The 25,321-nt window shown below is 46.2% G+C and overlaps 1 protein-coding gene across 7 annotated transcripts in view; it reads right to left on the bottom strand.

Annotated features, from left to right (window-relative positions):
* NMNAT3 (nicotinamide nucleotide adenylyltransferase 3) overlaps positions 1 to 25,321 on the bottom strand; it is an 83,069-nt gene that overhangs the window by 11,824 nt on the left and 45,924 nt on the right. For 2 of the 7 annotated variants that reach the window (XM_084901808.1, XM_084901809.1), the window contains exons 3-5: positions 13,148 to 13,331; positions 8,517 to 8,599; positions 53 to 1,211 (exon numbers count right to left, since the gene is read on the bottom strand). In XM_084901808.1, coding sequence (XP_084757934.1) covers positions 829 to 1,211; positions 8,517 to 8,599; positions 13,148 to 13,331 — 650 coding nt within the window. In that variant the 3' untranslated portion in view covers positions 53 to 828. Of the gene's footprint in view, positions 1 to 52; positions 1,212 to 8,516; positions 8,600 to 13,147; positions 13,332 to 25,321 lie in introns of those variants that run through there. The other 5 variants (XR_014796604.1, XM_084901811.1, XM_084901812.1 and 2 more) reach the window with 3 other exon arrangements.

Below are 25,321 nucleotides of genomic sequence, written 5' to 3'. Positions count from 1 at the left end.
CACCAGGCATTAATAATACAACAAAGGAAGAAAAAGAGAAACTTTTCATTAGTAGTTTTTGATGTCAATTTATTATTTATCCCTTTGTCAATACTCAAACAGGCAGGCCATCATTAAACATTCAGAAAGACCCTCTAACAGACTTGAGGCATCTGTCTTACCTCAGTTTCTTCGTAGAAACCCGGAAATCAAGAGCTCGGGCATTTATAGAATGGCTGTGTTAAAAATATCTGCTGTATCAAAAATATTGTTTGAGGATCAGTACTTAGAAATATTTTAGTTGAAATTTTATCAATGACCAGCAAGTAGGCAGATCCTGGTTCTTAAAGGAAGATCTGGTGTGAATCAGCAAAGTGCAGCTTCCAAATGTTTAAGTCCTCCGATGGTGTTATTTTGTTTGAAACCTGGTGTTGACAAAGCCCACTGTTTGTTAATTAGCATCCTGTCAAATCTCTCCAATCCAGACCACGCTGCACCTGGTCCTGGTTAAAAAGTGCATTGTGGGCAATTCTGATGTGACCCACAGGGGACCCTGCCATGCGCAGAACCACCATGCGCATGTCACAAGTACCACTCATGAAATAAGAAGGCCTGAGAGCTCCTAATGACCTGCCACACCATGTTAACTTCTCTGATAAATGTTCATCCTTGAGACACTTGCTTTTCCTAAAGGAAGGCATCTCCTCCTGGGACAGAAGACTCCTCAGAAGTAAAATCATTCTTGAAGGAAAACCAATGAAAAAATGGGAAAAAAGAAAAAAAATAAAGAAAAACAAAGACTGAATGGCTCTCTCGGGAGGAGCGCAGTGAAGAAGAGGCTGGCCCTCCCTAGCTTGTCTCTCCTTCGTTGTTCTGGGTGCTGCTGCCTTTGCAAGAACTGCCGCTGGAATAGAGGTTGTGGTCCTTGATGTAGGCGATGACGGCGTCCGGGAGCAGGTACTTCACGCTGTGCCCGTGGCCCAAGGCCCTCCTGACGTAGGTGGCGCTGATCTCATTCTGCACTGGCTCCCTGACCAGGAGGATGTTGTGCTGGTACCTCTGCAGGATGGGCGTGTCCAAGATGTACCTCTTCAGGTCGTGGCCAACCCGGTCCACACACACCAAGCCGAACTTCTCCACTATTTCCTGTACATGCTCGTCTTTCCAGAGGTTGGGGGTCTGGAAGGTCTTCAGGACATCTGCCCCGCAGAGGAGCTTCAGCTCAGGCACAGCTGGAAAGACAAGGGCAGATCCCAGCAAAGTTATAGGAAGGGTCACGTATTCCATTTGAAATGTTCACAAAACGCTCCATGGAGTGTACTGGAAACTCAGTGTCTCCATGCTCAAAAAGAAAATGCATGAATCTGAAGCCACTTCAGGGACACATGGGTATAGGTAGTAATTAGATCAATAAATCTTTGTTTGATATGGGTGAAGTGCCACGTAACACAAAATAGTTATTTTTAGTGGTTGCTGGATCCCACGCAGCAGAGTGGTCCAAAGGTGGCTATGCCGTACCCAGAACCCCATCTTCTGACAGAAGAATCCTCCTTTAAGCTGAGGACTAACAAACTGTGGGCCTCAGACAAGTTACTGCCCTTCTCAAAACCCATTTCAGCTCTAACACGTGTGCTTCTCTAAGTAAGACCTCATCATAAAGGTTAATTGTAAAGGATAACCAAAAGGTCTCTAAGACCTCAGCTGATGACCTGTCATCTGTTTTCAATGAAACAAAGCTCTAGAACAACTGATCAATGTGGATAATTCTTTGACATCTGTTCTAACAGAATGGCGATAGTGCTGACAAAAGAATACTTAACATTTATCGGGTGCTTACTATGAGCACTATTGGTTGCTGAGCGCCTTTTGTGTATATTCTCATTTGAGCCTCAGAACAACTTCATGAGGCAGAGGGAGAAAGGAAGGCACGGTGAGCAAGTGACTTGCCTGAGGTCACTCATTCATCCAGGCGGTTAGTATTTAAACCTGACAGCCAGCCTCTAGGCGGGGCATTTGTAACTGGTAGGCTCTGCTGCCGCCTGCTGGCAGGAACTGTACATGCATCAGAACCGAGAAGCCCTTCCTGGATTGTAAAGGACAAACCCAGACCATGGGAGAAGCAACCTGCAGGATCGCTGGTCCTTCTGGAAGGGGATTCCAGCTTTGGTCAACAGCCCAGGTGGGGCTCCTAGAGCGCTGGCATCTCTCAGTCACCAGCAAACCTCGGTTGGGAGGGGTTTCAGGGATACCACCTGCTGGGGGGAAACCTGATGTAAAGGCTCAGTTTAGGCTCCTCTGTTGTGGAACCTTGGAAGGAATCTGGACCTGGACCAGAGAGATGGAGGAACACTAGCCCAGCGGTGGGATGGAGAGCGGGAAACAGAGTGTCATGGAGAGGTTCGAGTTCCAGCCCCAGTTGGGCACAGGCTAGTGGGGGCTAGAGCCAAGGCCTTCCTTCTCTGGGCCGCAGCTTCCCGTCTAGGAAATGGTGGGCGCTGGACTTGTGTACTCAGCAGGTGTAATTGGAGAAACACACTTTTCAAACGCCCTAGCAGGATAATATTGGTATAAGGAAACGGCATTCAAACATACATTAATGCATGTATGCACGAATTCTCCATGGTCAAGAACAGGATTCTAGACACCTTAGATTCCAATCCTGGCTCTGTCATTTAACAGTGTGACCTCAACTTTAAAATGAGAATACTAAGTACTTATCAACTAGGATTGTTTTAGAATCAAATGAGCTTATAAATGTAAAGTACTTAGAATAGTATTTGGAACAGAGTAAGTGTGGTATGTTTTACCTGCATCCATCAGTCTGTCTGTCCATCCATCCACCCACTTGTCCGCCAATTCATTCATCGACACATCCATTGAACACTTACAGGGTATCCAATAGCCTTTTATAATCAATGAAACTGCATTTAAAATTTTCCAATAACTCACACTTTTCACTAATTTGGGCTGGTCCCATTGCTTCAACATATGTGTGGGTTTGAATTATTCTGCACCTGTGAAGTTTCTAGTCATTTCTTATTTATTCAATCATTGTACTACAGCCTAACACCAGAGTTTGTCCTTTCAAACAGTTGGGTGGTTTTTATATGGCCTTCCTCTGGGGGTGGTTAGATGATGTACATTCATTTCCAGGGTCTCTCGAGGCCTAGGGCACACACCCGTTCCCATACGTCAGAGAAAAAGACACCCCCTTCTCCTCCCAGTACATATCTGTGGAATGATTTCCACATATCGGCTTCAATATTAGATGCTGCTTGACTCATTAACAATGACAGTAGGAGCACGGTTCTCTCTGAGCCCCTGCTCACCCCTTCCCTGGTCCTCAAGTCAAAGGCATGTCTTCTTCTGGCAACAGGTGCTCAGACCCCAACTCTGGGCAGTCCTGTCATCAGGCCTCCCAGAAGTGTTCCCATATCCCTCTCAAATCCACTCACATCACTGCTACAAAACCTTCAGATCAAGTGGCTCTCACCACCCAAGTCCACAGTACATCGTCTGAGGTGCTGAATAAAGGCTACCGTTTGACTTGTCTGAACAGTGATGCAGTGACATAAGCAGAAGGTGCGTGGCACTTTCGGGCAGGGTGCTCCCTCTGAATTGCCACAGGCTTTGAAAAGCAGAGATTCATATGGAAAGTGAGGGAAGGGCCCCCAGGACCTTTTCTGTTGAATGTCCAGCTGCCCTGATGCCTTTTAAAAAGTTTTAAAATTAATTTTTGAGAGAGAGAGAGAGAGAGAGAGAGAGAGATAAAGAGAGACAGAGAGACATCAGTGAGAGAGAAACATCATCGATGGACTCCTTCCAGCATGCCCCCTACTGGAGAATCAAGCCTGCCTGCATGTGCCCTGACCAGAAGTTGAACTGATGACCTCTTGGTTCCTGAGTCGATGCTCAACACTGAACCACACTGACTGGGCAAGCTGCCCTAACTCTGACATTAAAGGGCACCAGATCTGAGGTCAGTCAGCCCTGGGTTTGAACTTCAGACCAGCTGGGACTCTGGCATAGTTGTAGCAGACAAGCCTGCTTCCTCATTTGTAAAATGGGGATGATAAAACCTCCTGGGGAAGTTATGGAAATGAGTGAGGGAGGGAATGCTATGTGAATTTCCTGCCTAATGCAGGATATGCACACAGCCACGTGGGCCACACGAACTCACAAAGGAGTGTGGGACTTCTGGGCCTACACAGGACACCAAAGATGAGGCCAGGTGTTGGCATCTGTACGGCAGCACCCAGCTTAACCGGACAAGTCAGTGTGAAATGGAATCAGATGGCGTGCCTGCCGGCTTATATGGAAAGGGGGTTCTCTGAAGGTCACTGGGCTGTGCTCAGCCCCATCAGCCCAGGGCGGGACCAACTTCACAAAAGACAGACATCGTCGGCTGTTAAAGGACCCAGGCATCCTCCATCCCAGTGTGACACCCATGTAACCCAGGACGCAGGAGGCAATCCACATGACTCTGGTGAGGCCAAGGAGGACTGCAAATCACAGGAGTGATGGGCAAAGCAGGGCTCTGGCAGCCAGAAAATGCTGAGCTCAGCCTATAATTCGCAATCCCAGCATAGAACAACACACGATAAAATACACAGCACACAAAATGGTTCTTCAGAAATACATCACTAGTAATATACAAAAGCCAAACTTATGCTGAGAAAAACTCCATCTTCCTCTTTTAATTGCTCTTGTATTTTTTTTCCTGATTACAAACATATCTGTGTCAATTATGGATCATGTAGAAGATATGTGTTAAGAGCAGGAAATAATAATAATAATAACAATAATAATAATAATAATAATCCTACATAATAAAAGGCTAATATGCTAAGTGTCTGGTCATCCAGTTGTCTGTTCAACCAATGAAAGTAATATGCTAATGATATGCTAAGGCCCCTTAACTGCTTGCTATGATGTGCACTAACCACCGGGGGACAGATAGTTGACTTGCTATGACATGCACTGACCACCAGGGGCAGATCCCTCAGGGGATGTTGGAGAACCCGTTTTGACCTGATCCTGCTCAACGCAGGAGCTGTCCCCTGGTGGTCAGTGTGCTTCCACAGGGGGAGCGCCACTCAGCCAAAAGCCAGGCTCACAGCTGGCAAGCGCAGCAGTGGTGGCGGGGAGCCTCTCCTGCCTCTGAAGCAGTGCCAGGGATGTCCAATTGACAGCTTAGGGCCCACTCTTCCTGGGAGCATCAGTAGGACATCCCCTGAGGGATCCCAGACTGTGAGAGGGCGCAGGCTGGGCTGAGGAACCCCTCACTTGAGTACATGAATTTTGTGCACTGAGCCTCTAGTTATATATATAAAAGCCTAAGCGACTGAACAATCAAATGACCGAACGACCGGTAGCTATGATGTACACTGACAACCAGAGGGGAGACACTCAATGTAGGAGCTGCTCCCTGGTGGTCAGTGCACTCCGATAGCAGAAGCGCTGCTTAGCTGACTGATGGGCATCAGATGCCAAGCTCATAGCAGGCAAGTGCAGCTGCAGCAGCATGAGCTTCTCCTGCCTCCACCTCAGCACTACTGAGCAGCAGTGTTGGCAGGCACAGGGCTGGGATGAGCAGGAGTGGCACAGTGCCCGGCTTGGGCTCGGGCTCCTCCCTGGCCACCTGCTGCTTTGTGCACTACGACATCCCTGGAGGGATGTTGGATTGCTGGTTTGGCCTGATCCCTTGAGGGGTCCCAGATTGCGAGAGAGCACAGGCCAGGCTGAGGAATCCCACCAGTGCACGAATCCGTGCACTGGGCCTCTACTACTACTACTACTAATAATAATAATAATAATAATTTTGCTTTCTATAAATCATCAATAGTTTAGTATATTTTAAAATATTTATATTTTTCTATATATTTGAGATTATATATATATATAGAACTTTATCTTGTTTTTTCCACTTACCTCATAAGCATTTTTCCAAAGAAAGAAGTTCTTCTATGTAGATTCTTCATCCAGGTATACAGTATAATTTACTTACACAATCCCTTATATTTAAACACTGAGGTTGCTTTTATTTTCTGCCATTATAAAAATTGTGTGATAAACACCTTCCTGCATAAACCTTTGTCCTGATTTCTAATTATTTCCTCAGCTAGATTCCTGAGGGGGCGCAGTGGGAACTATATCATGCAAGAAATATGAACACTTTCCCCCCCTCCTTTAAAATTTTTTTAAAAAAATTGATTTTTAGAGAGTGTGGAAAAGGAGGGAGAAACATCGATGAGAGACAACATCGACTGGCTGTCTCCTGCATGTCCTGTGAGCACTTGCAACCCAACTCAACCCAACCCAAGCATGTGCCCTGCGAGAATCAGACCAGTGGCTTCTTGGTGCACGAGTCAACACTCAATCGCTGAGCCACACTGGCCGGGCAGGAGCATGGACATTTTTAAAGCCTCTGATTCATTCTGGTCAACCGAAAGCCCACTTTTCATTCAATGTAAACTTCCTTTTTTAATAGTTACTTTAAATGAGAACAAGATGAGTAGCATTTAGGATTTGAACAGAAAGAAGGGGATACGAGACAAACCTTAATGTTATAGGGTGGAGCAGAGTAGGCTAGGAACTCCTAGAAAATTAAATCCCCAAAGAGAGTGCCGTGAGCTTTGGCAGAGGGAGTGAGGAGTCCACCTCAGTGAAAGAAAATGTGGCTGTTTTCACAGGGAAGGTGGGTTCTAAACTGCGCCTCAAGGTCAGATAGGTTTCAACAGGGGACCGAGATGGGAGAAGGAGTGGCCAAGACAAAGAGCCAAGACAGGGATTCTGGAAGCATGTGTAGAGAAGTGACATGTGAGAAGATGGGAGCCTCAGGGTGGCATGGCTCCCACAACGGGGGTGGGGTGGGGGGGGGGAGGGCTCCCAGCCTCTCACTGGAGGCTCCAGCATTCCCCAGAGGCACAGAGTGCCCAGCACCTACGCTGTTTCCTGCCTTTGTATCCTGCTCAGCTGCCCTTCTGTCCAGAAATGCCCCCAACTCCAGACAACCTACTGATCCTATGAGTCCAGGTCAGGTGTCTCCTCCTCCAGGCAGCCTTCCTAATCCATGCCTGGACTCATCACCATTCACAGCCTGTCTCCAGCTCAGGTCTAGGATGGAGGCAGGCTGGCTCTGTTCTCAGGCTGAGCCCAGAGCCTGGTCTGGGGTGGTGCTGAGCGAGCATCTCTAGATCCCTATGAGGAGTGCTGAGCCAGAGATGATTCAGAAAGGAGGCAAAAGGCTGAGAATGAACACTCCTTGTGCTCACGACTGGGGCAGGGGGAAGAGCTCATGCAGTCGGGAGGAGAGGCAGAGACCAGAAGAATATAATAAACATCTCATAAGCTGATTACACAGGACACTCTATAACTCCTTCCTCCTTAGATTCCTACTCCTGTACACAGTTCCCCAAACGGGCCATAAAGCATGTCCCCAGAGTGACTGTGAAACACCCAGATTCCCAGGTGCCATTCCCACTTGGGAGGTCTGGCGGGTGGTCTGAGAACTCGTGTTTTTAACAAGCCTGGCAGGTGATTCTGCTGTGAGGGATCCTTTGGCTGGCATTTGGGGGCTACCGCAGGAAACCTTGGGGGCCTGGTGGCATTTTCAAGTCCTTTTAGAAGATTGTTTCCCAGTCTAGTTCTGAGAATTACTAACAGGCACTAAAAAAAGACTAAACCATGACAATGGCTGCTATTTCCTTTTCCTGTGAGTCACAATGCTCATGAACCTAATGAAGGCTCTGAAACGCCCTGCAGTAAAGAAACCATTGTAGGCCTGTTTAACCATGACATTCCCAAGCCAGACCGATCTGGAAATAGTGTCCCACCAACCAAAGCTGGGAGAACCGCAGATGGGCTGCTGGAATTCCGGGCCAGTGGGAAAGTAAGTGATTCCCTCTTGTGCCAAGTCCTGCCCTCCTATCACCTGTTCCTGTTTATTTGCAAGAGGGGGCCCTGCATTTGACTCCCACCCCAGGGCCATGGCCACCTTTGGAGAGAGAAGGTACTTTGAAATCACAGCTGGCAAGGTTCTGCCACACACCAGGAGCTGACAGCAGGGTAGAAACCCAGGGTTACAAACTGAAAGGACAATGCAAATCAACTGTGAATTCCCTTAAAAACACGTCTTCTTTCCCGAGTAAACCACTGAGTTACACTGTTTAAGGATTATAATGGCACATTTTGTATTCAACAAGAAAACAAAAACAAAAACAAAACAAAAAAAACACCAAAAAGAACAAAAAACAAAACAAAACAGAAAGGGTAAGACTTTTAAAAGAACCCCAGCATCACTCACCCACTTATCCCTGTGTGGGCCTGACTGTAATCCATGTCACAAGCATGGGTCACAGGGTAGGTAAACCCCTTTGGGGCAGGAAATCCCGAGTTAGCATTACGATTTACAAGGGGTGGTGGCAGACTGATTAATTTCACCGTTCAGCCTGGGGAGCTCACCCCAAGCAGGCAGGCCCCAGAGGGCTGTGACTCCCATCAGTTCTCCCTCCCACAGAGAGGGGCTCAGTACCCACCTGCGGGCGCCTGGGAGACAGCACTGCCTTGGCCCCGACCTTCCTCCTGGGGCAGATATCTGAGTAGTTCGCTGTGATGATGCCTGTGTTGTAAACATAAGGCTCAGGGTGTGTCTGTGCGGCCTACTGTCCCCCAAAACCACCCAGAGGCTCCCAGTCTCAGCCTGCTTCTGTCCATTTTAGGTAGCACATCCCACAATTATTTGCTGAGGGCCTACTATGTCCCAGGCCCTGTGCCAGGTGCTAGACAGAAAGCAGACACGGGGGGGGGGGGGGGGGGGGGAGGAGGGGGAGAATTTAGCATATTCCTACTCTTTTCACATTTTCTTTCAATAGCACACTTTTTAAAAGGAACTGAGTAGGGGTTAAGGACGTGGCTATTGGAATCAGACAGATCTGAGTTCAAAACACAAATTTTCATTTGTAAAGCCAGGATAAAAACACCCACTTTTTAGATTTTTTAGAACTAGACAGAGTAATGGCTAAGAGTCTGACTCCAAGCCAGTCTTCCCGGGTAGGATCCTAGCTCTCCCAGTCACACCCGCTCCCGCCAGGCCTGATGTGTATTCCCAAGCTAGGGTTTCAGGTCTCTGTGCGGATGGTTCAGCATCTGCATGATGAGGAATAATGACAGTGCCTGCCTCCAACGGGTGGCTATGAACACTAAAAGAGCTGTACATGCAAAGTGCATTGAACAGTGTGCACACAGAGCAAATCTCGTTACACGTTAGCATTTCAAATATGATTAGCCTCACCAATTTGGCATGCGTGGCTCTTTTAACATTCTGTCTTCTGCAAATCAAGAGATAGCTTTGTCGTTTTCTTTTTCTTTTTCTTAAAATCACACACAGGTAATTACTATGTCATATCAATTTGATCTTCCATCTCCTACCTGCTGTATTGTGCATTAACTAGAGCTGTATTTGAGGGAGAGCAGCGCCGGTGATGAAAGCATACGCTTTGCAGCCAGAGCAGATGGGTTCAAGTTTAGGTTCTCCTGCATGTCTGATCCTGGAAAGGTAACCAACACCCTGGGAGCCTCACTGACCTTGCCTGTTAATTGGTCATGTAAAATACATGCCGGCCTCATTTCTGCTGAGTATCCCAAGAACACGAAGAAGGAAGTGCGCTACCCTGCCAAGTGCTGGAGAAGAGGCTCAATGCTGATGATCCCTGGGGGAGGGCTCAGTGTAAAGATGAAGTTCTAGCATTAGACTGCCTGGGTTGGAACTCTGGCTCCAGCTTGTAGCTGTGCAATCTTGCTGGGTTTCTTCTGCAATCTGCCTCCAGTTTCCTCATCTGTAGGATGGGGGAATATGACAGTTCCCCATCCCTGAGAGCTGCTGTGAGGATTAAATGGAGAGCTGAGCACCGGCCCAGACCCAGAAAGGGCCTAATAAACGTTAGCTGTTATTATTGTTGTTGTCAGCCTGTCTTCCCCATAGGATTGTGAATGGGGAGAGCATCCAATTCACCCTTACAGTCTTAGTATTCAGGAACTGTGCACCGAGAGTCAGCTAAATTCCGGAATGATGGAAGGAGTGGATAAAGAATACATTTAATTCTGGTCCAAAGTCCTTTCTGATCATCTCAGAGGCTGGGCTAAGTTCCCTTAAGGCCTAGCTGTGCTTCCATATTTTCTTTCTGCTTTGGTTTTAGTTAGCTGCACCCTGCCTCTACGGCTTCACTCATGGCTTAGTCTGAAATCTCACATCAGGTTGAAGTAGGTTCGGGTCTCACTTCCGCTTGCTAACGGCAGGACTTTGAGCATGTCACTGACCCTTTCTTTCTCACTCTCCATTTCCAAAATGGGGCTAAACCCACCTACTTCTCAGAGTTGCTGAGCTGATTAAATGTTATACACATGAAAGCACCTAGTATGCATAGTAGGTGATCAATAAAAGGTACTGATTGCCATTTCATTTACTTACCTTGAAGCTTCTAGTTCGAGTTAACCTATTTTGAGTATTAGCTAGATCTCTAAACTCTGCTGTACAAATAATTATTTACAGTGCTCAGTGCCTCTTCCTCAGAGACCTCCACTCTGCCTCTGTGGGAAGCGGCCATCACTTCCTCTCGTTGCCTGCCTCAGTGGTACCCTGGTGTGCCTCACCCTAGGCCTGAGGACTGACCTGAGGAGCACGTTCTCTATGTCCTAAGAAGCCCCAGTAGTCTCTGGGGACACCTGATCTAAGGGCGACTGTGGTAGGAGCAAAGTCAGCCTCATGGTGTTCCCACCTGCAGATCCCTGGCTTTGAAGATGGCCATGAGCCTGGCATCAGAGTTCAACAGACGGGCTCCACCACTTGCCTCCCTGTTGTGTGACTATGATAAAGTTAGCTTCTCCAAACCTCAGTTTCTTAATCTGTAAAGCGAGGACAACGCAACATCATGTTTATGAAGGGGTACATGCAATGTTGATGATGGACTACATCAAGTCATGTGACCAGGGTTCTCCTCCCACATCATGGGGAAAAGGTGAGTGAGATATAAGTTATCAGATGCCCTAAAAGCATGAAAGCTGGCCTAGACTTAAACATAAGGGACCTGATAAGGAGAAAAAGAATCCTCAATAAGCCCTACAGTGATTTACTTCACAGTGACATTTGTCACAGTTACTATGATGGAAATCCGCTGTTGACTCGATCAAGAAGATATTAAATGGAGCAAAGGATGGAGTAGATTTATCATGCATTCTAGAAGTCACCTAACTTTACAACTAGTCAGATTTTTCAACCTTAAAAAAAAAGAGCTTCTGGTAGTTTTAGATAAACATTAATAATCAAACAAATTTTTTAATGTAATGAATAAACTTGGAGATGAAGCTCACTCCAAATATTGAAAGCATATCTGATAATCAACTATCTGATAACATAGTGTTGACTGTCTGTATCAGGGGCTTCTCAACATTGGCTGCAAAAAATAAATCATTTGGGTACCTTTTAAAACTTACCCATGCCTATTCCCCAACCCAGAATATCATAATCGTGTGTGTGTGTGTGGGGGGGGGTGTTTAGCATTTTTTAAAAAAGCTTCCCAGGTGATTCCTACAGCAGGATTGAGACCACTGGTTTGGATGGATCTCTGTACTAATGAAAAGCCTGAAAATTCTGGCCACAGGTTAAGATCACCAGGGAACACTTAAAAATCCTGACAACATCCCAGCCTCTGGGGTAAGACTCAGGCAATGATACTTTCGAAAGTTTCTAGGTGATTCAATGTGCAGCCAAGGTAAAAAAAAAAAAAAAAAAAAAAGAAAAAAAAAAAAAAAGAATTCGTTCAGTAAAATTTAGCACACACCTGCATTTTTCCGCAGAAGCTCTAGTAATATGATATAGTACTGTGGTCAGTTCCTATTTATCCAAGAATGGCTTCTCTGTTTTGAGGATAAATTACAGGCCAGTGTTAGGGATGCAGGGAAGGTAGTAAACTTTATTAAGCATCTTCCAGAAACCAAGTGTTTTTTTTCCTACACTTTCTCATTTAATTCACACTGTACCCCATGGAGGGAGGTGGTGTCACCCCGAAATTATTAGGTGAGAAACTGAGGCTCAGTGAGGCTGACTCACATCAAGTCACTTAGCTAGGAAACTGGGCTCCAAAAGCAGGGGGTGGGGGTGAGGGGTGGTGCGGTGGGAAGAGGCCCTAGGTCACACTCCACAGCATCTATCTGTTTCTGCTTTCGTCTCAAGCTAAGTGATTTGTTGGATTGTCTATTGTTTTGTTTCCATGTCCCTCTTATCCTAGATGAATGAGAACTGACTATAAGGCTTATTCTGAATGATGATCTAGGCGGAAATTTATTCCTTCTGTTAAAAAAAAAGAGGGCACATGTCCTAACAGTTATTTCATATTTGCTCTCCTTTTAACTTGGCAACAGATTCTGAAGTAGCACTGGAACTGCTGAATGCTTTTAGCTGGTTATTCCCATTTCCCACCCCGCCCTTCTCCCCCGAAAGTAAATAATAAGCATCAGGGTATGTAGCTAAATGTTTACACAAACTTTCTCCCAAGTGACTTTGAAAATAAGTAAAAGGGGGGGGGGGGGGAAAGCCGTGTAACTAGTTCTAGATTCATAGTCTCCCATCTCCCCCATTTTAAAGTCTAGATTTATAGAACCCAGGACTTTTATAATTAGAAGAGATAGTGTATTATGTACCCACAGTTTTCAACCTACTCAATGCTGACAATAATAAAAGGCCCCACTTAATGAATATTTTTATGTGGTTGTGGGTCAGAAAAGTTATTTCCATCTTTAAAATCCTAAATAGGGTTGATTGTCCCCACTTTGCAAATGAGAAATGTGTCTCAGAGAAGATAGGTCAAGTGCCCAGAGCCTAAAACTACTCAGTGGTAGCACTGGAGCCAGATGGTACCTACAACCGGCTGAAACAAGACTGGGCATTTCCAGAAAGCCCATCCCAAAGGGCAGTGGTTTGTGATTTTTCTCATTCAGGACCTCTCTGAGATCTGTTGGTCTCTCTCCCTCTAGGGGTGAGGACTTCTTGGATTTTGGCTGTGAAGGCCTGGCTGAAGCCCCACTCAACACTGCATCCCTACTTTCACCCCATGGGCCCCGCAGACATGACCCATGGACCCTGGTCATCTCAGGAAGGCATGCCCACTGTTACCTCAGCACATTCACCGTCTCCGTCCACTGCGCCTGCTCACTCTCCCAGGGGTCCACCCGGATCCAGTCGGACGTCTGCAGGGCCAGCCGGACCATGGCCACACGGTGGTGGGCAGCTACCAGCTCTTTTTTCCTGTAGTTGTCATTGACTGGAGAGATGATACCCCCAATCACCTGGTACGTTCCTAGGCAAAGCAGAACAGTGGTGTTGCTCGTCTCCTGCCTGAACTCAAGCAGGTGCCCAAAATCTCCGTGCATCTCCTGGCATTCTCTCCTGAGTGGCCAGCTCCCTTAGGCATATCCTTATTTTAAGGATATGTTATTGCCTACATATTTATTACTCTTACATACCTTTCTGTGAATTGAGCACCTTTAACTTTAACAATGCTTCCTGACTTAAAGTCTTTATGTCTGATATTAATGTAGCCTCAACAGCTTTAAATATGCATGGCCCTTTTTTTTTTTTTAATAACCTTTCTCTTTCAACCTACCTATACTTCCATTTCAAACACGTCTTTTATAAATAGCTGAATGTAAAAATATTTTGGTCAAGTTTGACAATTACTGATTTGTAACTGGAGCATTAAGTTTACTTATATTTAATGTAAATATTGACATATTTAAGTTTCAAGCTTAAATGTTTTGTGTTTTTTTTATTGTTTTGTCACAAGTTTTATGTGGGTTTTTTTTTCTTCTTTTCTGCCTGCCCATATACTTTAGTTCATTTTTTTTCTCTTGGTCTGAAACTTACATATGCAGTCTTATATACAAAGTAAATTAAGACCTTTACCCTCTTCCGCAATAACACAAGGACTTTGGAACTCTGTAACTGCATTTAATATCTCCTTACATGTCATTGTTGTAGATACTTTAAATCTGTTTATACCCTAACCTTAATAGGACATATTATTCTGTTTTATACACTGATCACATTTAAATTAAAAACCTTTTTATTTATTTCAGAGAGAAAGGGAGAGGAAGAGGAAGAAACATTAATGATGAGAGAGAATCACTGATCGGCTGCCTTTTTGTACCCCCCAACACTGGGGATCAAGCCCACAACCTAGGCATGTGCCCTGATCAGGAATCAAACCATGACCTCCTGGTTCATAGGTTGACATTCAACCGTGAGCCATGTCAGCCAGGATGTTTTTACTGATTTGAGAGAGAGAGAGGAAAGGAGAAAGAGAAGGAGAAATAGCAATGTGAGAAACACTGACCGGTTGCCTCCTATGTGCTCCCCACTGGGGATGGACCTTGAAACCTGGGCATGTACCCTGACCAGAAATAAACCCGTGGCCCTTTGTTGCCACTGGCCCTTTGTTGCCACAGACGACGTTCCAACCGAGCCAGCCTGCCAGGGCAAAAGCATAACTTTTAAAATCGGTATCTGATGAAGCCAATTTCAAAGTCTGTACAGGTTGTTTTTGTGGCCTGTTGTTTCTTATTTATACTAGAAATTCCTGCCCAAGGGACGGGGGTATCCCCTCAGCCCAGGCTGCACCCTCTCTAACCTGGAACCCCTCGGGGAATGTCCGACTGCCGGACTCCCCTCTCACAATCCCGGACCACTGGCTCCTAATCACTCACCGGCTTGCCTGCCTGGTTGCCCCTAACTGCCCCCCGCTGCAGCCAGGTCTCTCCCAACTGCCCCCTCCTGCCAGCCTGGTTGCCTCCAACTGCCCCCCGTTCCGCCCCGCTGGCCTAGTAACCCCTCACTGCCTCCCCCTGCCAGCCTAATCGCCCCCACCTGTCCCCACCCCCCCACTGGCCTGGTCACCCCCAACTGCACACCCCATACCACCGCATGGTCACCCTTAACTTTCCCCCCCCAACCTCCCGCCTGCCTGGTTGCCCTAACTTCCCCCCTCTATCAGCCTGGTCACCCCCAACTGTTCCCCCCCGCCCCCCCCGCTGGTCTGGTCGCTCCCAACTGTCCCCCTCTGCCTTGGTCACCCCTCACTGACCCCCCTGCCGATCTGGTTGCCCCATGCAGCCTGCTTGTTCAGTCTTTTGGCTTCCCTCACTAACCTCCCTGCCGGCCTGGTCATAGGCAGCCATCTTGTGAGGGCGTGATAGTCAATTTGTATATTACCTCTTTATTATATAGGATTGTTTCATTTTTATTTATATTGTTTCATTTGTGCCTATTTTTGACTGTTTGTTGGTCAATGTCTCTGATTAGTTACTTGTGGAAGCTTCCCCCAGCCTAAGATACATATATTTTCTTCCAGGAAGGCTTTATGTTTGCCTTTGACAGGAAACTTGGAGGTATAAGTCATAGATGACCTTAAATCAAGCCCTTGGTTTGAGCTTCTTTGGCCAATCCAGGCAAAAGGTTGCAAATTTGAGCAAAGGCTGATGTGGGGCCATTTTTTTCTGGCAATGTCTTATCCTTTTGTTCTGGTCTCCTACTTGCCTCAGTACCAAGGCACCAAGGCTTCTGGGAAGTCCTCTAGGGTTGGGGAAAGGAGGGGTTAAGATGCAGTTCGCCCTGGCCCTGTGGGTGTAGCTCCTTAGGGGTCCAGCCTACTGTGTGGGAAGTCACCCATAAGGCTCCCCAGCTTGGGCAGGCTCCAGCCTTTGAACAGTTTCCCTCTTGGCCTCTATGGTCATTGAATCAATGCTAAGTGAGCAGTAGGGCATCCATGGCAAGTGCCTGTAGGACATCAGTGGTTCTGGGGTTGTAGTAACCCACTGATCTCCATGGTTACAGGTGTTTATCTCTCAGCTGGTCGGAGACATCGCACTTTTCAGCTTTAAAAGTGAGGTTTGAAAATGTTCTATCCACCGTTTATTGTTGTTTTAGTGGGAGATGATCCAGAGAACAGCCTGTCCCTCTGGAAGCTGGAGGTTCTGTGAGGCATCTTCCCAGCCCTGGTAACCTGGTTGCCTAGGGCCCTCCTTCAAGGGGCAGCAGCACTCACTGCTCCAGGGGGATGACAGAACCAGCGGAGACTAGAAAGGGGACATTCAGCTTCTGAATTCCAGCACTGGCTGCTAAAACTCATTTTCAGAGGAACACTGAAGGCTAAAGTTTTCATTTGTAAGGGTCAGGCTTTGTTGAGAGAGAAATATTAAGTTCCAAAAGTTAAACACACACACACACACACACACACACACACACACACACACACACACGAACCAGAGCCCAGGGAGTCATAGCACACAGAGTAGTAAGAAGGAGAGAATATGAAACTGGAAAGGAAAGGCCCTTTCTGGGCTGAGGGTGGAGGAGTGAGCTGCAGGCATAGAGAAGAGCCTCTTAGAAAAGTTTGTGGTGACAGAGTTTAGACACAAGTGGAGGCTTGCTTCTTACACCCTTTTACCCTTCAAAGACAAAACCTTGGGCATGTTATGTGGGGGAAGGCCTCGTTAAGAGGCCCAATTAGCTTTGGAAACTGCAGATCTGGTGGGCTTGTATTATGCTTCCCACTTGGAATTCTAGAAGACCATCTTGCATTGCCCTCTGCCAATACAGCATCAACACAATAGCGATGGTGGTGTGGCACGCATGGCAGAGAGGGCTTCAGAAAACATCCCTTCCCTTCCCCTCCAAGTTCCTCTCAGCTTCAGAAGGGGAAGGCAGAGATCCATAAAAATTCCCCAGGCCCCTGGAGAGGAGTAGTGGAGGAGGTTGAGGGTAGTCAGCAGGGTTACTTGCAGGGAGACAGGGTACAGGGTACTGAGTGTGCAGCCAAAGGCAGGAACCATGGTGTTGGGAGTACCAGGGAGAGCCCAGGCATGGGCCCAGACAGCAGCGGTAGTTAGTGCCTGAGACAAGAGATGCTGAGGAGGCTTCCATTGTGGAGGCACAGAGGCCAGAGGCCAGTGCCAAGGTTGAGGGCAGCCCCCTTGGCTAGAGGGCATTCGGGGCCAGATGCCCCTTTTTGGATGTCAGGATGATATACTATCTACGAAGCTTAATTCAATCTTGGGGAAGTAGGCAGTAAAAGATTAACTTGATTAAACAATGACCTGTAAGAGTAAGCTTAATATCAGAAAATAGTTATCTTGAAGTAGCATTTTTTTTTTTTTTTACCATTTATGGAAATGGTGACTTAAGAGCAAGTTGAGTGTTATATGGAAAGCAAAGAAAGTTGTACATCTACACATCTGAGTCCCATGTTATACATGGAACATGTTAGTTCTTTCCCTTTTAAAAGAGAACTAGCTTCTGCTAGGTGCTAACTCTCTTGGGCAATTTACATACATTTAACCTTTACATTTGTCTTTGTTTTACTGGAAAAAACTGGGTGTGGGGCACCAGGGCCCTTTCCAGGTGGTTCTGCTAGGCACTTGGATACTCAGGTGCTACCTGTGATGGTTTAGCTCATCTTGACAGGGCAGGTCGTAGGCTGAGAAATCATTGCTGTGCTACAGCACTCAGAGGAGGAGAGTCAACAAAAATAACAGTTTGGGCTAAAACTTCTTGCCCTTCGAATGGTCATGAGTTCAAGCCTTTTTCCTCTGCCACAATCCCAGTTTTTCCTCTTGTGTGACCTGCCCCTTCCAATTGTTAGGTGCAGGTACTTCTCTGGTGATCCCACTGCTACCCAGACACGCCTCCCTGACAGCGCTTGTATGATAATGATCTGTTTGCCTTTGTCTTTCCCAGGAGAATGATAGCTCCGTAAGGACTCATAACTGTCTTCATTCTGGTAATGTGCCCAGAACATTGCTTAGTATGAAGTAATACTGTCCTTACCTTGAGGTTACCATAGTAATACATGGCTGTGAGTTTAATAAGGTGGATAGAGCTCCTTGTTTATCTCCACCCCATGTGGAAAATCTAATACAAGGGCAATAAAGGAATAAAAGAAGTATGAAATCACAAGGGCAAAGTGAGTGAGAAAGGAGACAACAATGGATGGAAAGGTGAACAAAATTTTGGAAGCTAGAGAGCTGATGAATAATGGTGACAGAGCAAACAGTCCGCAGGAGGGGAACGAGGTAAGAGGGAAGGTGCCCTGCACGGCAGAGCCCAGAGCAGCTCAGGAACTGGAGAAGCCAGCAACCTCTCTAGGTGGGGCTCCCGAGGGCCAGGACATGGGGAACTAATTGAGAGTTTGCCTAAGGAGCCCTTAGATCCAATCACATACCCTTTTCTCCCATTCTGGCAGAAGGCCATGTATCTGCTTTCTGCTGAGGTTGGACCGGAAAGATTCTTTTGTTTTTTATTTCAGAGAGGAAGGGAGAGAGAGATAAACATCAATGATGAGAGAGAATCATTGATTGGTTGCCCATGCATGCCCCTAATTGGGGATGGAGCTTGCAATCCAGACATGTGTCTGACTGGGAATTGAACCATGACCTTCTTGTTCATAGGTCGACACCCAACCACTGAGCCATATTAGCCGAGCCAGAAAGACTCTTGACTCCCAGATACAGGCACAGTTGAGAGGAGGACTAAGTTTGGCTTCACTATAACAGACTGGAGATGTCTCTCTGGGAAATAGGCCTACCCAAGAGAAGACAGCTACAGATACTCACATTTGGGGGTCTTAGATCAAGGACCTGGTCATATGGCCATAGGCCTCACCAGCTTCACCCAAATACTCAGAGCCTCCAGTCAGCATTTGCATCCTGACCTGAAAATATGAGTGGAGAGCCTAAGAAGAGACACATTTTAGAAAGGTGCTGATCATGAGTGGCAGAGACCAAAACCACCACCAGGAGAAAAGGAACTCAGACACAAAAGCAATGCAGAGAACAATAGGACATTTAAAAAAATCTCCAAATAATGTCAGAGAGATGAGAGATGATCTTTCCATCCATGAAACAAGAATGGGATGCTTTATAAAGAAACTAGAGACCTGGTGCACGAAATTCGTGCAAGAGGGGGTGGGTGTCCCTCAGTCCAGCCTGCACGCTCTCCAATCTGGGACCCCTTAAGGGATGTCCGACTGCCCATTTAGGCCCGATCCCACTGCTGGCTCCCAACCACTAGCCTGCCTAATTGCCCCTAACCACTTCTGCCTACCAGCCTGATCACCCCCTAACCACTCCCCTGCCAGCCTGATCGAGGCCTAACTGCTCCCCTGCCAGCCCATTTGCCCCCAACTGCCCTCCCTTGCAGGCCTGGTCCTCTCCAACTGTCCTCCTCTGCAGGCTTAGTTCCTCCCAACTGCCCTCCCCTGCAGACCTGGTTATCCCTAACTGCCCTTCCCTCCAGGCCTAGTCTCCCCCAGCTGGCTTCCCCTGCAGGCCCAGTCACCCTTAATTGCTCTCCCCTGCAGTCCTGGCCCACCCCCACTCCCCACAACTGCCTTCCCCTGCAAGCCCAGTCATCCCTAACTGCCCTCCCCTGCAGGCCTGATCACCCACAACTGCCCTTCCCTGCTGGCCATCTGTGTCCACATGGGGGAAACCATCTTTGACCACATGGGGGCAGCCATTTTGGGTGTTGGAGTGATGGTCAATTTGCATATTACCTCTTTATTAGATAGGATAATTAGAAATATACTGACTGAAATATAGAAGGTAGAAAATCAAATAGATGTTTTTCTTCAAATACTTAAGTGACTGTCCCATTTCCTTTTATAAAAGAATCTATCTCCCACTGACTTTATTTTCCCCTTAGCATATATTCTTTTTAGAGAGATTTTGTTTCATTATACTGTCTAGAGTCAGAATCACATTCATTTAATCACTTCAAAAATTACATTTTAATGTCTGAGAGAGCTTTCTGAGTACCTGGTTAGTTTTCCAGGAGAATCTTGGGATACTTTCTCAAGTTAAATGAAGAAAAATAGCCAGGGGTATTTTCACTGGAAAGCCAGTCAATAAACAACGGTGCCAGTGAGGAGCTGGATATATTTCCACTTAGTCGGGTCTCTAAGCAGAGGAACAGAGCTGCTGCCCTCAGCGCCCTTCATGTTTCTGGCTCAGGTTAGCCCTGGGGGCTTGTGCTGTTGGCTGTTTCTCTTGTGAATGATCTTTTTTCCTCATGTCTTATATATATATATATATATATATATATACTAGAGGCCTGGTGAACGTACTTGTGCAACAGTGGGGTCCCTTGGCCTGGCCTGCAGGTTTAGGCTGAAACCGGCTCTCTGACATCCCCTGAGGGGTGCCAGATTGTGAGAGGGCACAGGCCAGACTGAGGGACCCCACCAATGCATGATTGGGGTTGGGAAAGGACCATGGGAGGGCTCCAAGATGTGTCCGGCCCATCTCACTCAGTCCCAATTGGCAGGACCTCAGAAGCAAGCTAACCTACCTGATGGAGTATATGTCCCCTGGTGGTCAGTGCATGTCATAGTGACTGTTGAACAGTTGAATGAGTGGTGGGACACTTAGCATATTAGCCTTTTATTATATAGGATATTTTTCATTACATTATATTAAAACTGTTATTATATACCTTTTTTTAAAAAGTGTAGTTGACATATCTATAATAATAAAAGCATAATATGCTAATTAGACCTCATGTCCTCCGGACATCCTTCCGGATGACCTTCTGGATGAAGCCGGGGCTGCAAGGGAAGCCTGGGTCCCAGGTGCCAGAGGGAAGCCGGTGCCAGATTCCAGAGGAAGAAAAACCTACACTTGCCAGAATTTCGTGCAACAGCAATATTATATTAGATCAGACATACAACATAGTGATTCAACAGTTATATTCCTTATGATGTGATTGATCACTCTGTACTTTGGTTTGTTTAGTTTGAATCTGGGCCACCTTACTGAACTGATTAGTTCTAATAGGTTTTCAAACTCTTCTCTTGGATCTTTTTTTTTTTTTTTTTTTTTGGGGGGGGGAGACATGGCAACATCACCTGAAAATAATAAAAACAGTATCCTTTCTATAACCATATTTCTTACTTTTGACTCATGCCATTGGAAAATAATAGTGATGAATAGGCATCCTTTTCATTTCCTTGCTTCTGTGGGAATGCTTCTGAAGTATTAGGACACTATTTGTCATGCCACAGATAAGCATCCTTATAATTCTAATTTAAAAAGAGCTTAAAAAACACCACCCAAGCAGGCGTTGGGATTTTGTTGAATGACTTTTAAGTGTGTATTGAGATGATGATTTAGGTTTCATAAAAATATACTGTCTTAGTAATGCGATATATTAATAGCTATCTTTATGGTATACTGTCCTTGAATACCTAGGATAAATGCTACCTGGTCATGTTGAATTATTCTTTCATTAGCAATTTCATAACCTACTATTTTATATGGGTGTTTTGCATTCAAGATTATACTGTTAAACACTAGCTATAATGTTACAGTATCCTTATCCAATTTCCTTTGTTCTAGAAAATGGCTATGGTAGATTGAACTATGGGTTCCTCAGTCTGCCATGATGAGGTTACACCTCTGCCACAGCCTCACGAGGCAGACTATATGTCCCCACCCCTTGACTTTGAGCTTGGCCATGAGACTTCCCTTGGCCATTGGGATATTAGCAGATGTGACATGAATAGAAACTTAATGACTTGCTTTCTTGTTGGCCATCCTGCGCTTGTGCCGTCTGAGAGAATATATGAGGTAGCCACTATTCTGTCTATTCTCCTGGACCCCAGCATTATTTAAATACTATACTTTAAACTAATGAGAATTAGATAACATATGGACAGCTGTGGCACTTAGCTGGTGCTCAGCAATTGTTCCTTCCTCCACTCCCCGGCCTGGTGAGTCAGCAGAGGAGAGAGTTGTGGTAGAATGCATTTCCAAAGATGGTCAGAGCATTTATCTCCCAGCCTGCACGCTCCTCTAGAACCTGGCCACTCCTCCACCAGGAGGTGAAGTCTGTGCCCCTCCCCTTGAACTTGGGGGGGGGGGCACAAGCGCTCTACCCAGTGGCAGAAAGTGATACTGTGTCACTTCTGAGACTGTGCCATTAAAATAGCATATACTTCCACTTTGTGATGTGGGGAGACTTGGTCTCAGAGCCTGGCTACCAGACCGTGAAAGCCCAAACTAGCCTATGCTGAGAGACCCCACAGCGCAGTCACACGGACGTGTTACAGTCAATGTTAACATCCCACCCCCTACCCAGCATCAACTGCCAGAGTGACAAAGTCTCCAGATGCCCCCTGCTCCCAGCTGAGTTCCCAAACATCCTGGAGCAGAGACCAGCCATCCCACTGTGCTCTGTCCAAATTCCTGATCCATTGAATCTCTGAGCGTAACAAAATGGTCAATTTACACCACTAAGTTTGGGGTGGTTGTTATGCAGTGATAATAACTAGAACAGGAATGGAGATTCAGAAAGGTTATGTGATTTTCCCATGGAAACACCACCAGAAAATGGCAGAGTTGGGATTTAAACCCAGGTCTGCCTGTACTTTTTCTATTGGCCCTGAACTGATGACTGACCCTGAGGTTCTGAGAACCCTAAGTCAGCCAGGTCTAAGAAGGGTGCCCCTAGGTATCTCCACCTCTGTCTCCGTGGAGCCCCACACCAGGTCACTGTGGTGTGTGACAGAGATTCCGCCCCCGCTACAGCTGACCCGAACAATGAGACCATCTCCCCTTGCAAGACTGGGCTGCAATAAAATGTTACTGCTGCTTAAAATGCTAGCAGCCTCACAAACCATGAAGTAAGACTTAATAGCATTTCAAAGTGTAAAGACTTCATTATTTCCACAGAGAATGCTTCGGCACATTTATCAGCATTTTATTAAGAACGAGCATACATATTTAAAACAAAGCTACACTTGTCAAAACAACTGAGAAGAGTGTTGGGTAATGCTTGGCTTGCCTGCGCTGTCCCACGGGTTCTGGGCTTTTGCTCAGAAAGCTCTGTGTCCCCGTGGACGCAGGCACAGCCAGGCCTTCCCCACTTCATGGACCCTTCTGTCCATTTTCTTCTTTCTGTGGTTGTGCTGGCTGGAAAACAAAACCTTGAAAGGCAAAAAAAAAAAATTAAAAAAAAAAAAATTAAGAACTATCAGGAGCAACCCAAAGAAAAGGAGCCAAAGTGATGATAAGCAGGTTGAAAAGAAAGAAAATAAAGACTAGAATGTCAGTTACTAAATGGATCTATGTGCTTTTTAAAAAAAGGTTATTGTGATTCAACTTGGCCTCCAAGCTAAGTCTGGAGAACATGATCTGGCTGAGGCTATTAAGGCTTTGTGGCCATTTTATTTTCTTCATCAGATTTCAAGCTTATTTAGCAAGTTCTTCCCTCCCTCCCTCCTTTTCTTTTCTTATTTTGTTTCTTCAGCCAGATTGCTCTTTGCTCTTTTGGCCCAAATGGACTTGAGACTGCCTGTTTATTGCTCTGCTCTGTGCACTGCCGGCCAGAAGCACCCATCAGTTTCATAGGCCTTGGTGTGCCTGGATCACAGACATCCGGAGGTGGGTGAAGAATACATCCAGGTCTTCTCATCTTCCCAAAGTAGATTGGTGGCCCTCGGGAACCACAGCCGGCCAGCTGGGACATTGGTGGCCATCGCAGGAAGTGTAATCATCCTTCCTCCTCTTCAGTGCCCTCAGGATATGCAGCTCTGTCTGCCCTTCATTTCCCGCTTGCTGTGCCAAGGCTCTTTCAACCAGCAAACTCTTCCTGCGTGCCACAAGGCACTGGCCTCCAGGTCTTTCAGTGCCTGAGCGTGTCAGTGTGAGGCTTCTCTGCCTTTCACTTCCAAATGTCCTGCTTTCTTTGTGTGCAACTTCCTAAAAACTTGGCAAAGTAAACAACAAAGCAGCAGTATTTCCTAGAGTTTAAACTTCCCTTCTTCCTCTGGATAGAAAGGACTGTTTTGTTGTCTCTCTCTACTGCCCTGTTTGCTACAATCATTTTTCTGAGTCTCAGGTACCTAGTGTTGGTCGTTTGGGAGTGCCTTCTGTTTACCCGAGTACTGACAAAGCCTCGGATGGGGTGGCTGGCTCCTTGGGGTCCTACATGCTTTCAGGGTATTACAATGTTTTTCTTTTGCATGTCTCTGTTTTCCATCATTTGACCCCTGGCTGTGTCTCTCTGCCTGCTGAATAGAATGAATGTCCTTGCAGAGTTAGTATGTTTTAAAAAGAACTCACCAGAACTCCAAAATGCTAGGCTATTGGCTCCTTAGAAACTTCTCTTTGGGGGCCTTAGATCTGGCAGGAACTCCACAAAGAAAGAAAGGCAGTAGGGGGCAGGTTGTAATCAGACAGTTCTGGCTTGGAATAAAGTCCACTGAAGGAGTCATGGGAAAGCAGCTCGAAATACTGCCTTGAGCAACCTCCCTGTGTGCGAGCTATGCAAAGCAGCCTCATTTCCCATTAAGGAACAACAAGTCCCGGGCAATCTGTCATTTCAGTTGTCCTCTTGAGATGGCAGGAATGTGAAGGCAAACGGACAGAGGCACATCTGAGCAAGAGGTTCAACCCTGCTGCTTATGAGCTGTGTGACTTGGGGCAAACTGCTTAACCTCTCTGTTCCGCAATCTCTTCACTTGATTCCAATGAGTTAATAATATAGGAGACAAAGACCAGGTCAGGCAAACCTGACATTGGTTGAAGAGCACACAAGAAACATCAGTTGAATATACCCCTCCCTCTCACCACAAACACCACTGCTTTTCTTAAGGCAAGAGGGGACACATTCATTTATTTAGCATGTATTTTAAGGTAGGCAGTGCACCAGCATGTGAATTCTGAAATAGAGTGGGAGCCCTGCCTTCGTGGGGGTTTCAGTCTTGGAGAGACAGACAGCCACCATGAGGTGGTCAATGCTGGCAAAGGTACACGGGGAGCCCCAAAAAGGCTCGGAAGAAGTTGAGCAGATTTTCTGGAGGAGGGGGCATTTAAATTGAGTCACATTACAATGCAGAAGGCAGCGGTTGGCCTAAGAAAGGTGAATTCTTGTTAATCAAATCAATTCTTTCCACTTTAACTGTATTGAAAAGAGACTTTCTTTTTTAAAAAAATCTTCAGAACCTCTGAAGCTTGATGACTCCTTGATTCTGCACTAATATCCTTGCCCATTTCTTGATACTTTTTCAATTTTTCTTCACGGTAATTTACACCCGAGGAAACTGTCCAAGATCTGCTAAGAGATTCAATAAAATAGGTCATGGAGTTAAATGCTGCGGTGAAACACAAGGCTTAATTTTATGGATAAAATTTAAACTGCTTAGCTGCCTTTTTTCATTATTCGTGTTAAGACTAATGATGACTCAGGAATGGGAAGGGATCACTGCAGGAAGCAGGAAGCCACTTTCCTAATTCT

This window comes from Pipistrellus hanaki, assembly GCF_964339955.1.
Source record: "Pipistrellus hanaki genome assembly, chromosome: 13".
Lineage (NCBI taxonomy): Eukaryota > Metazoa > Chordata > Mammalia > Chiroptera > Vespertilionidae > Pipistrellus > Pipistrellus hanaki.
The sequence above is the reverse complement of the archived record's forward strand: the minus strand, read 5'-3'. Positions and strand labels throughout refer to the sequence as shown.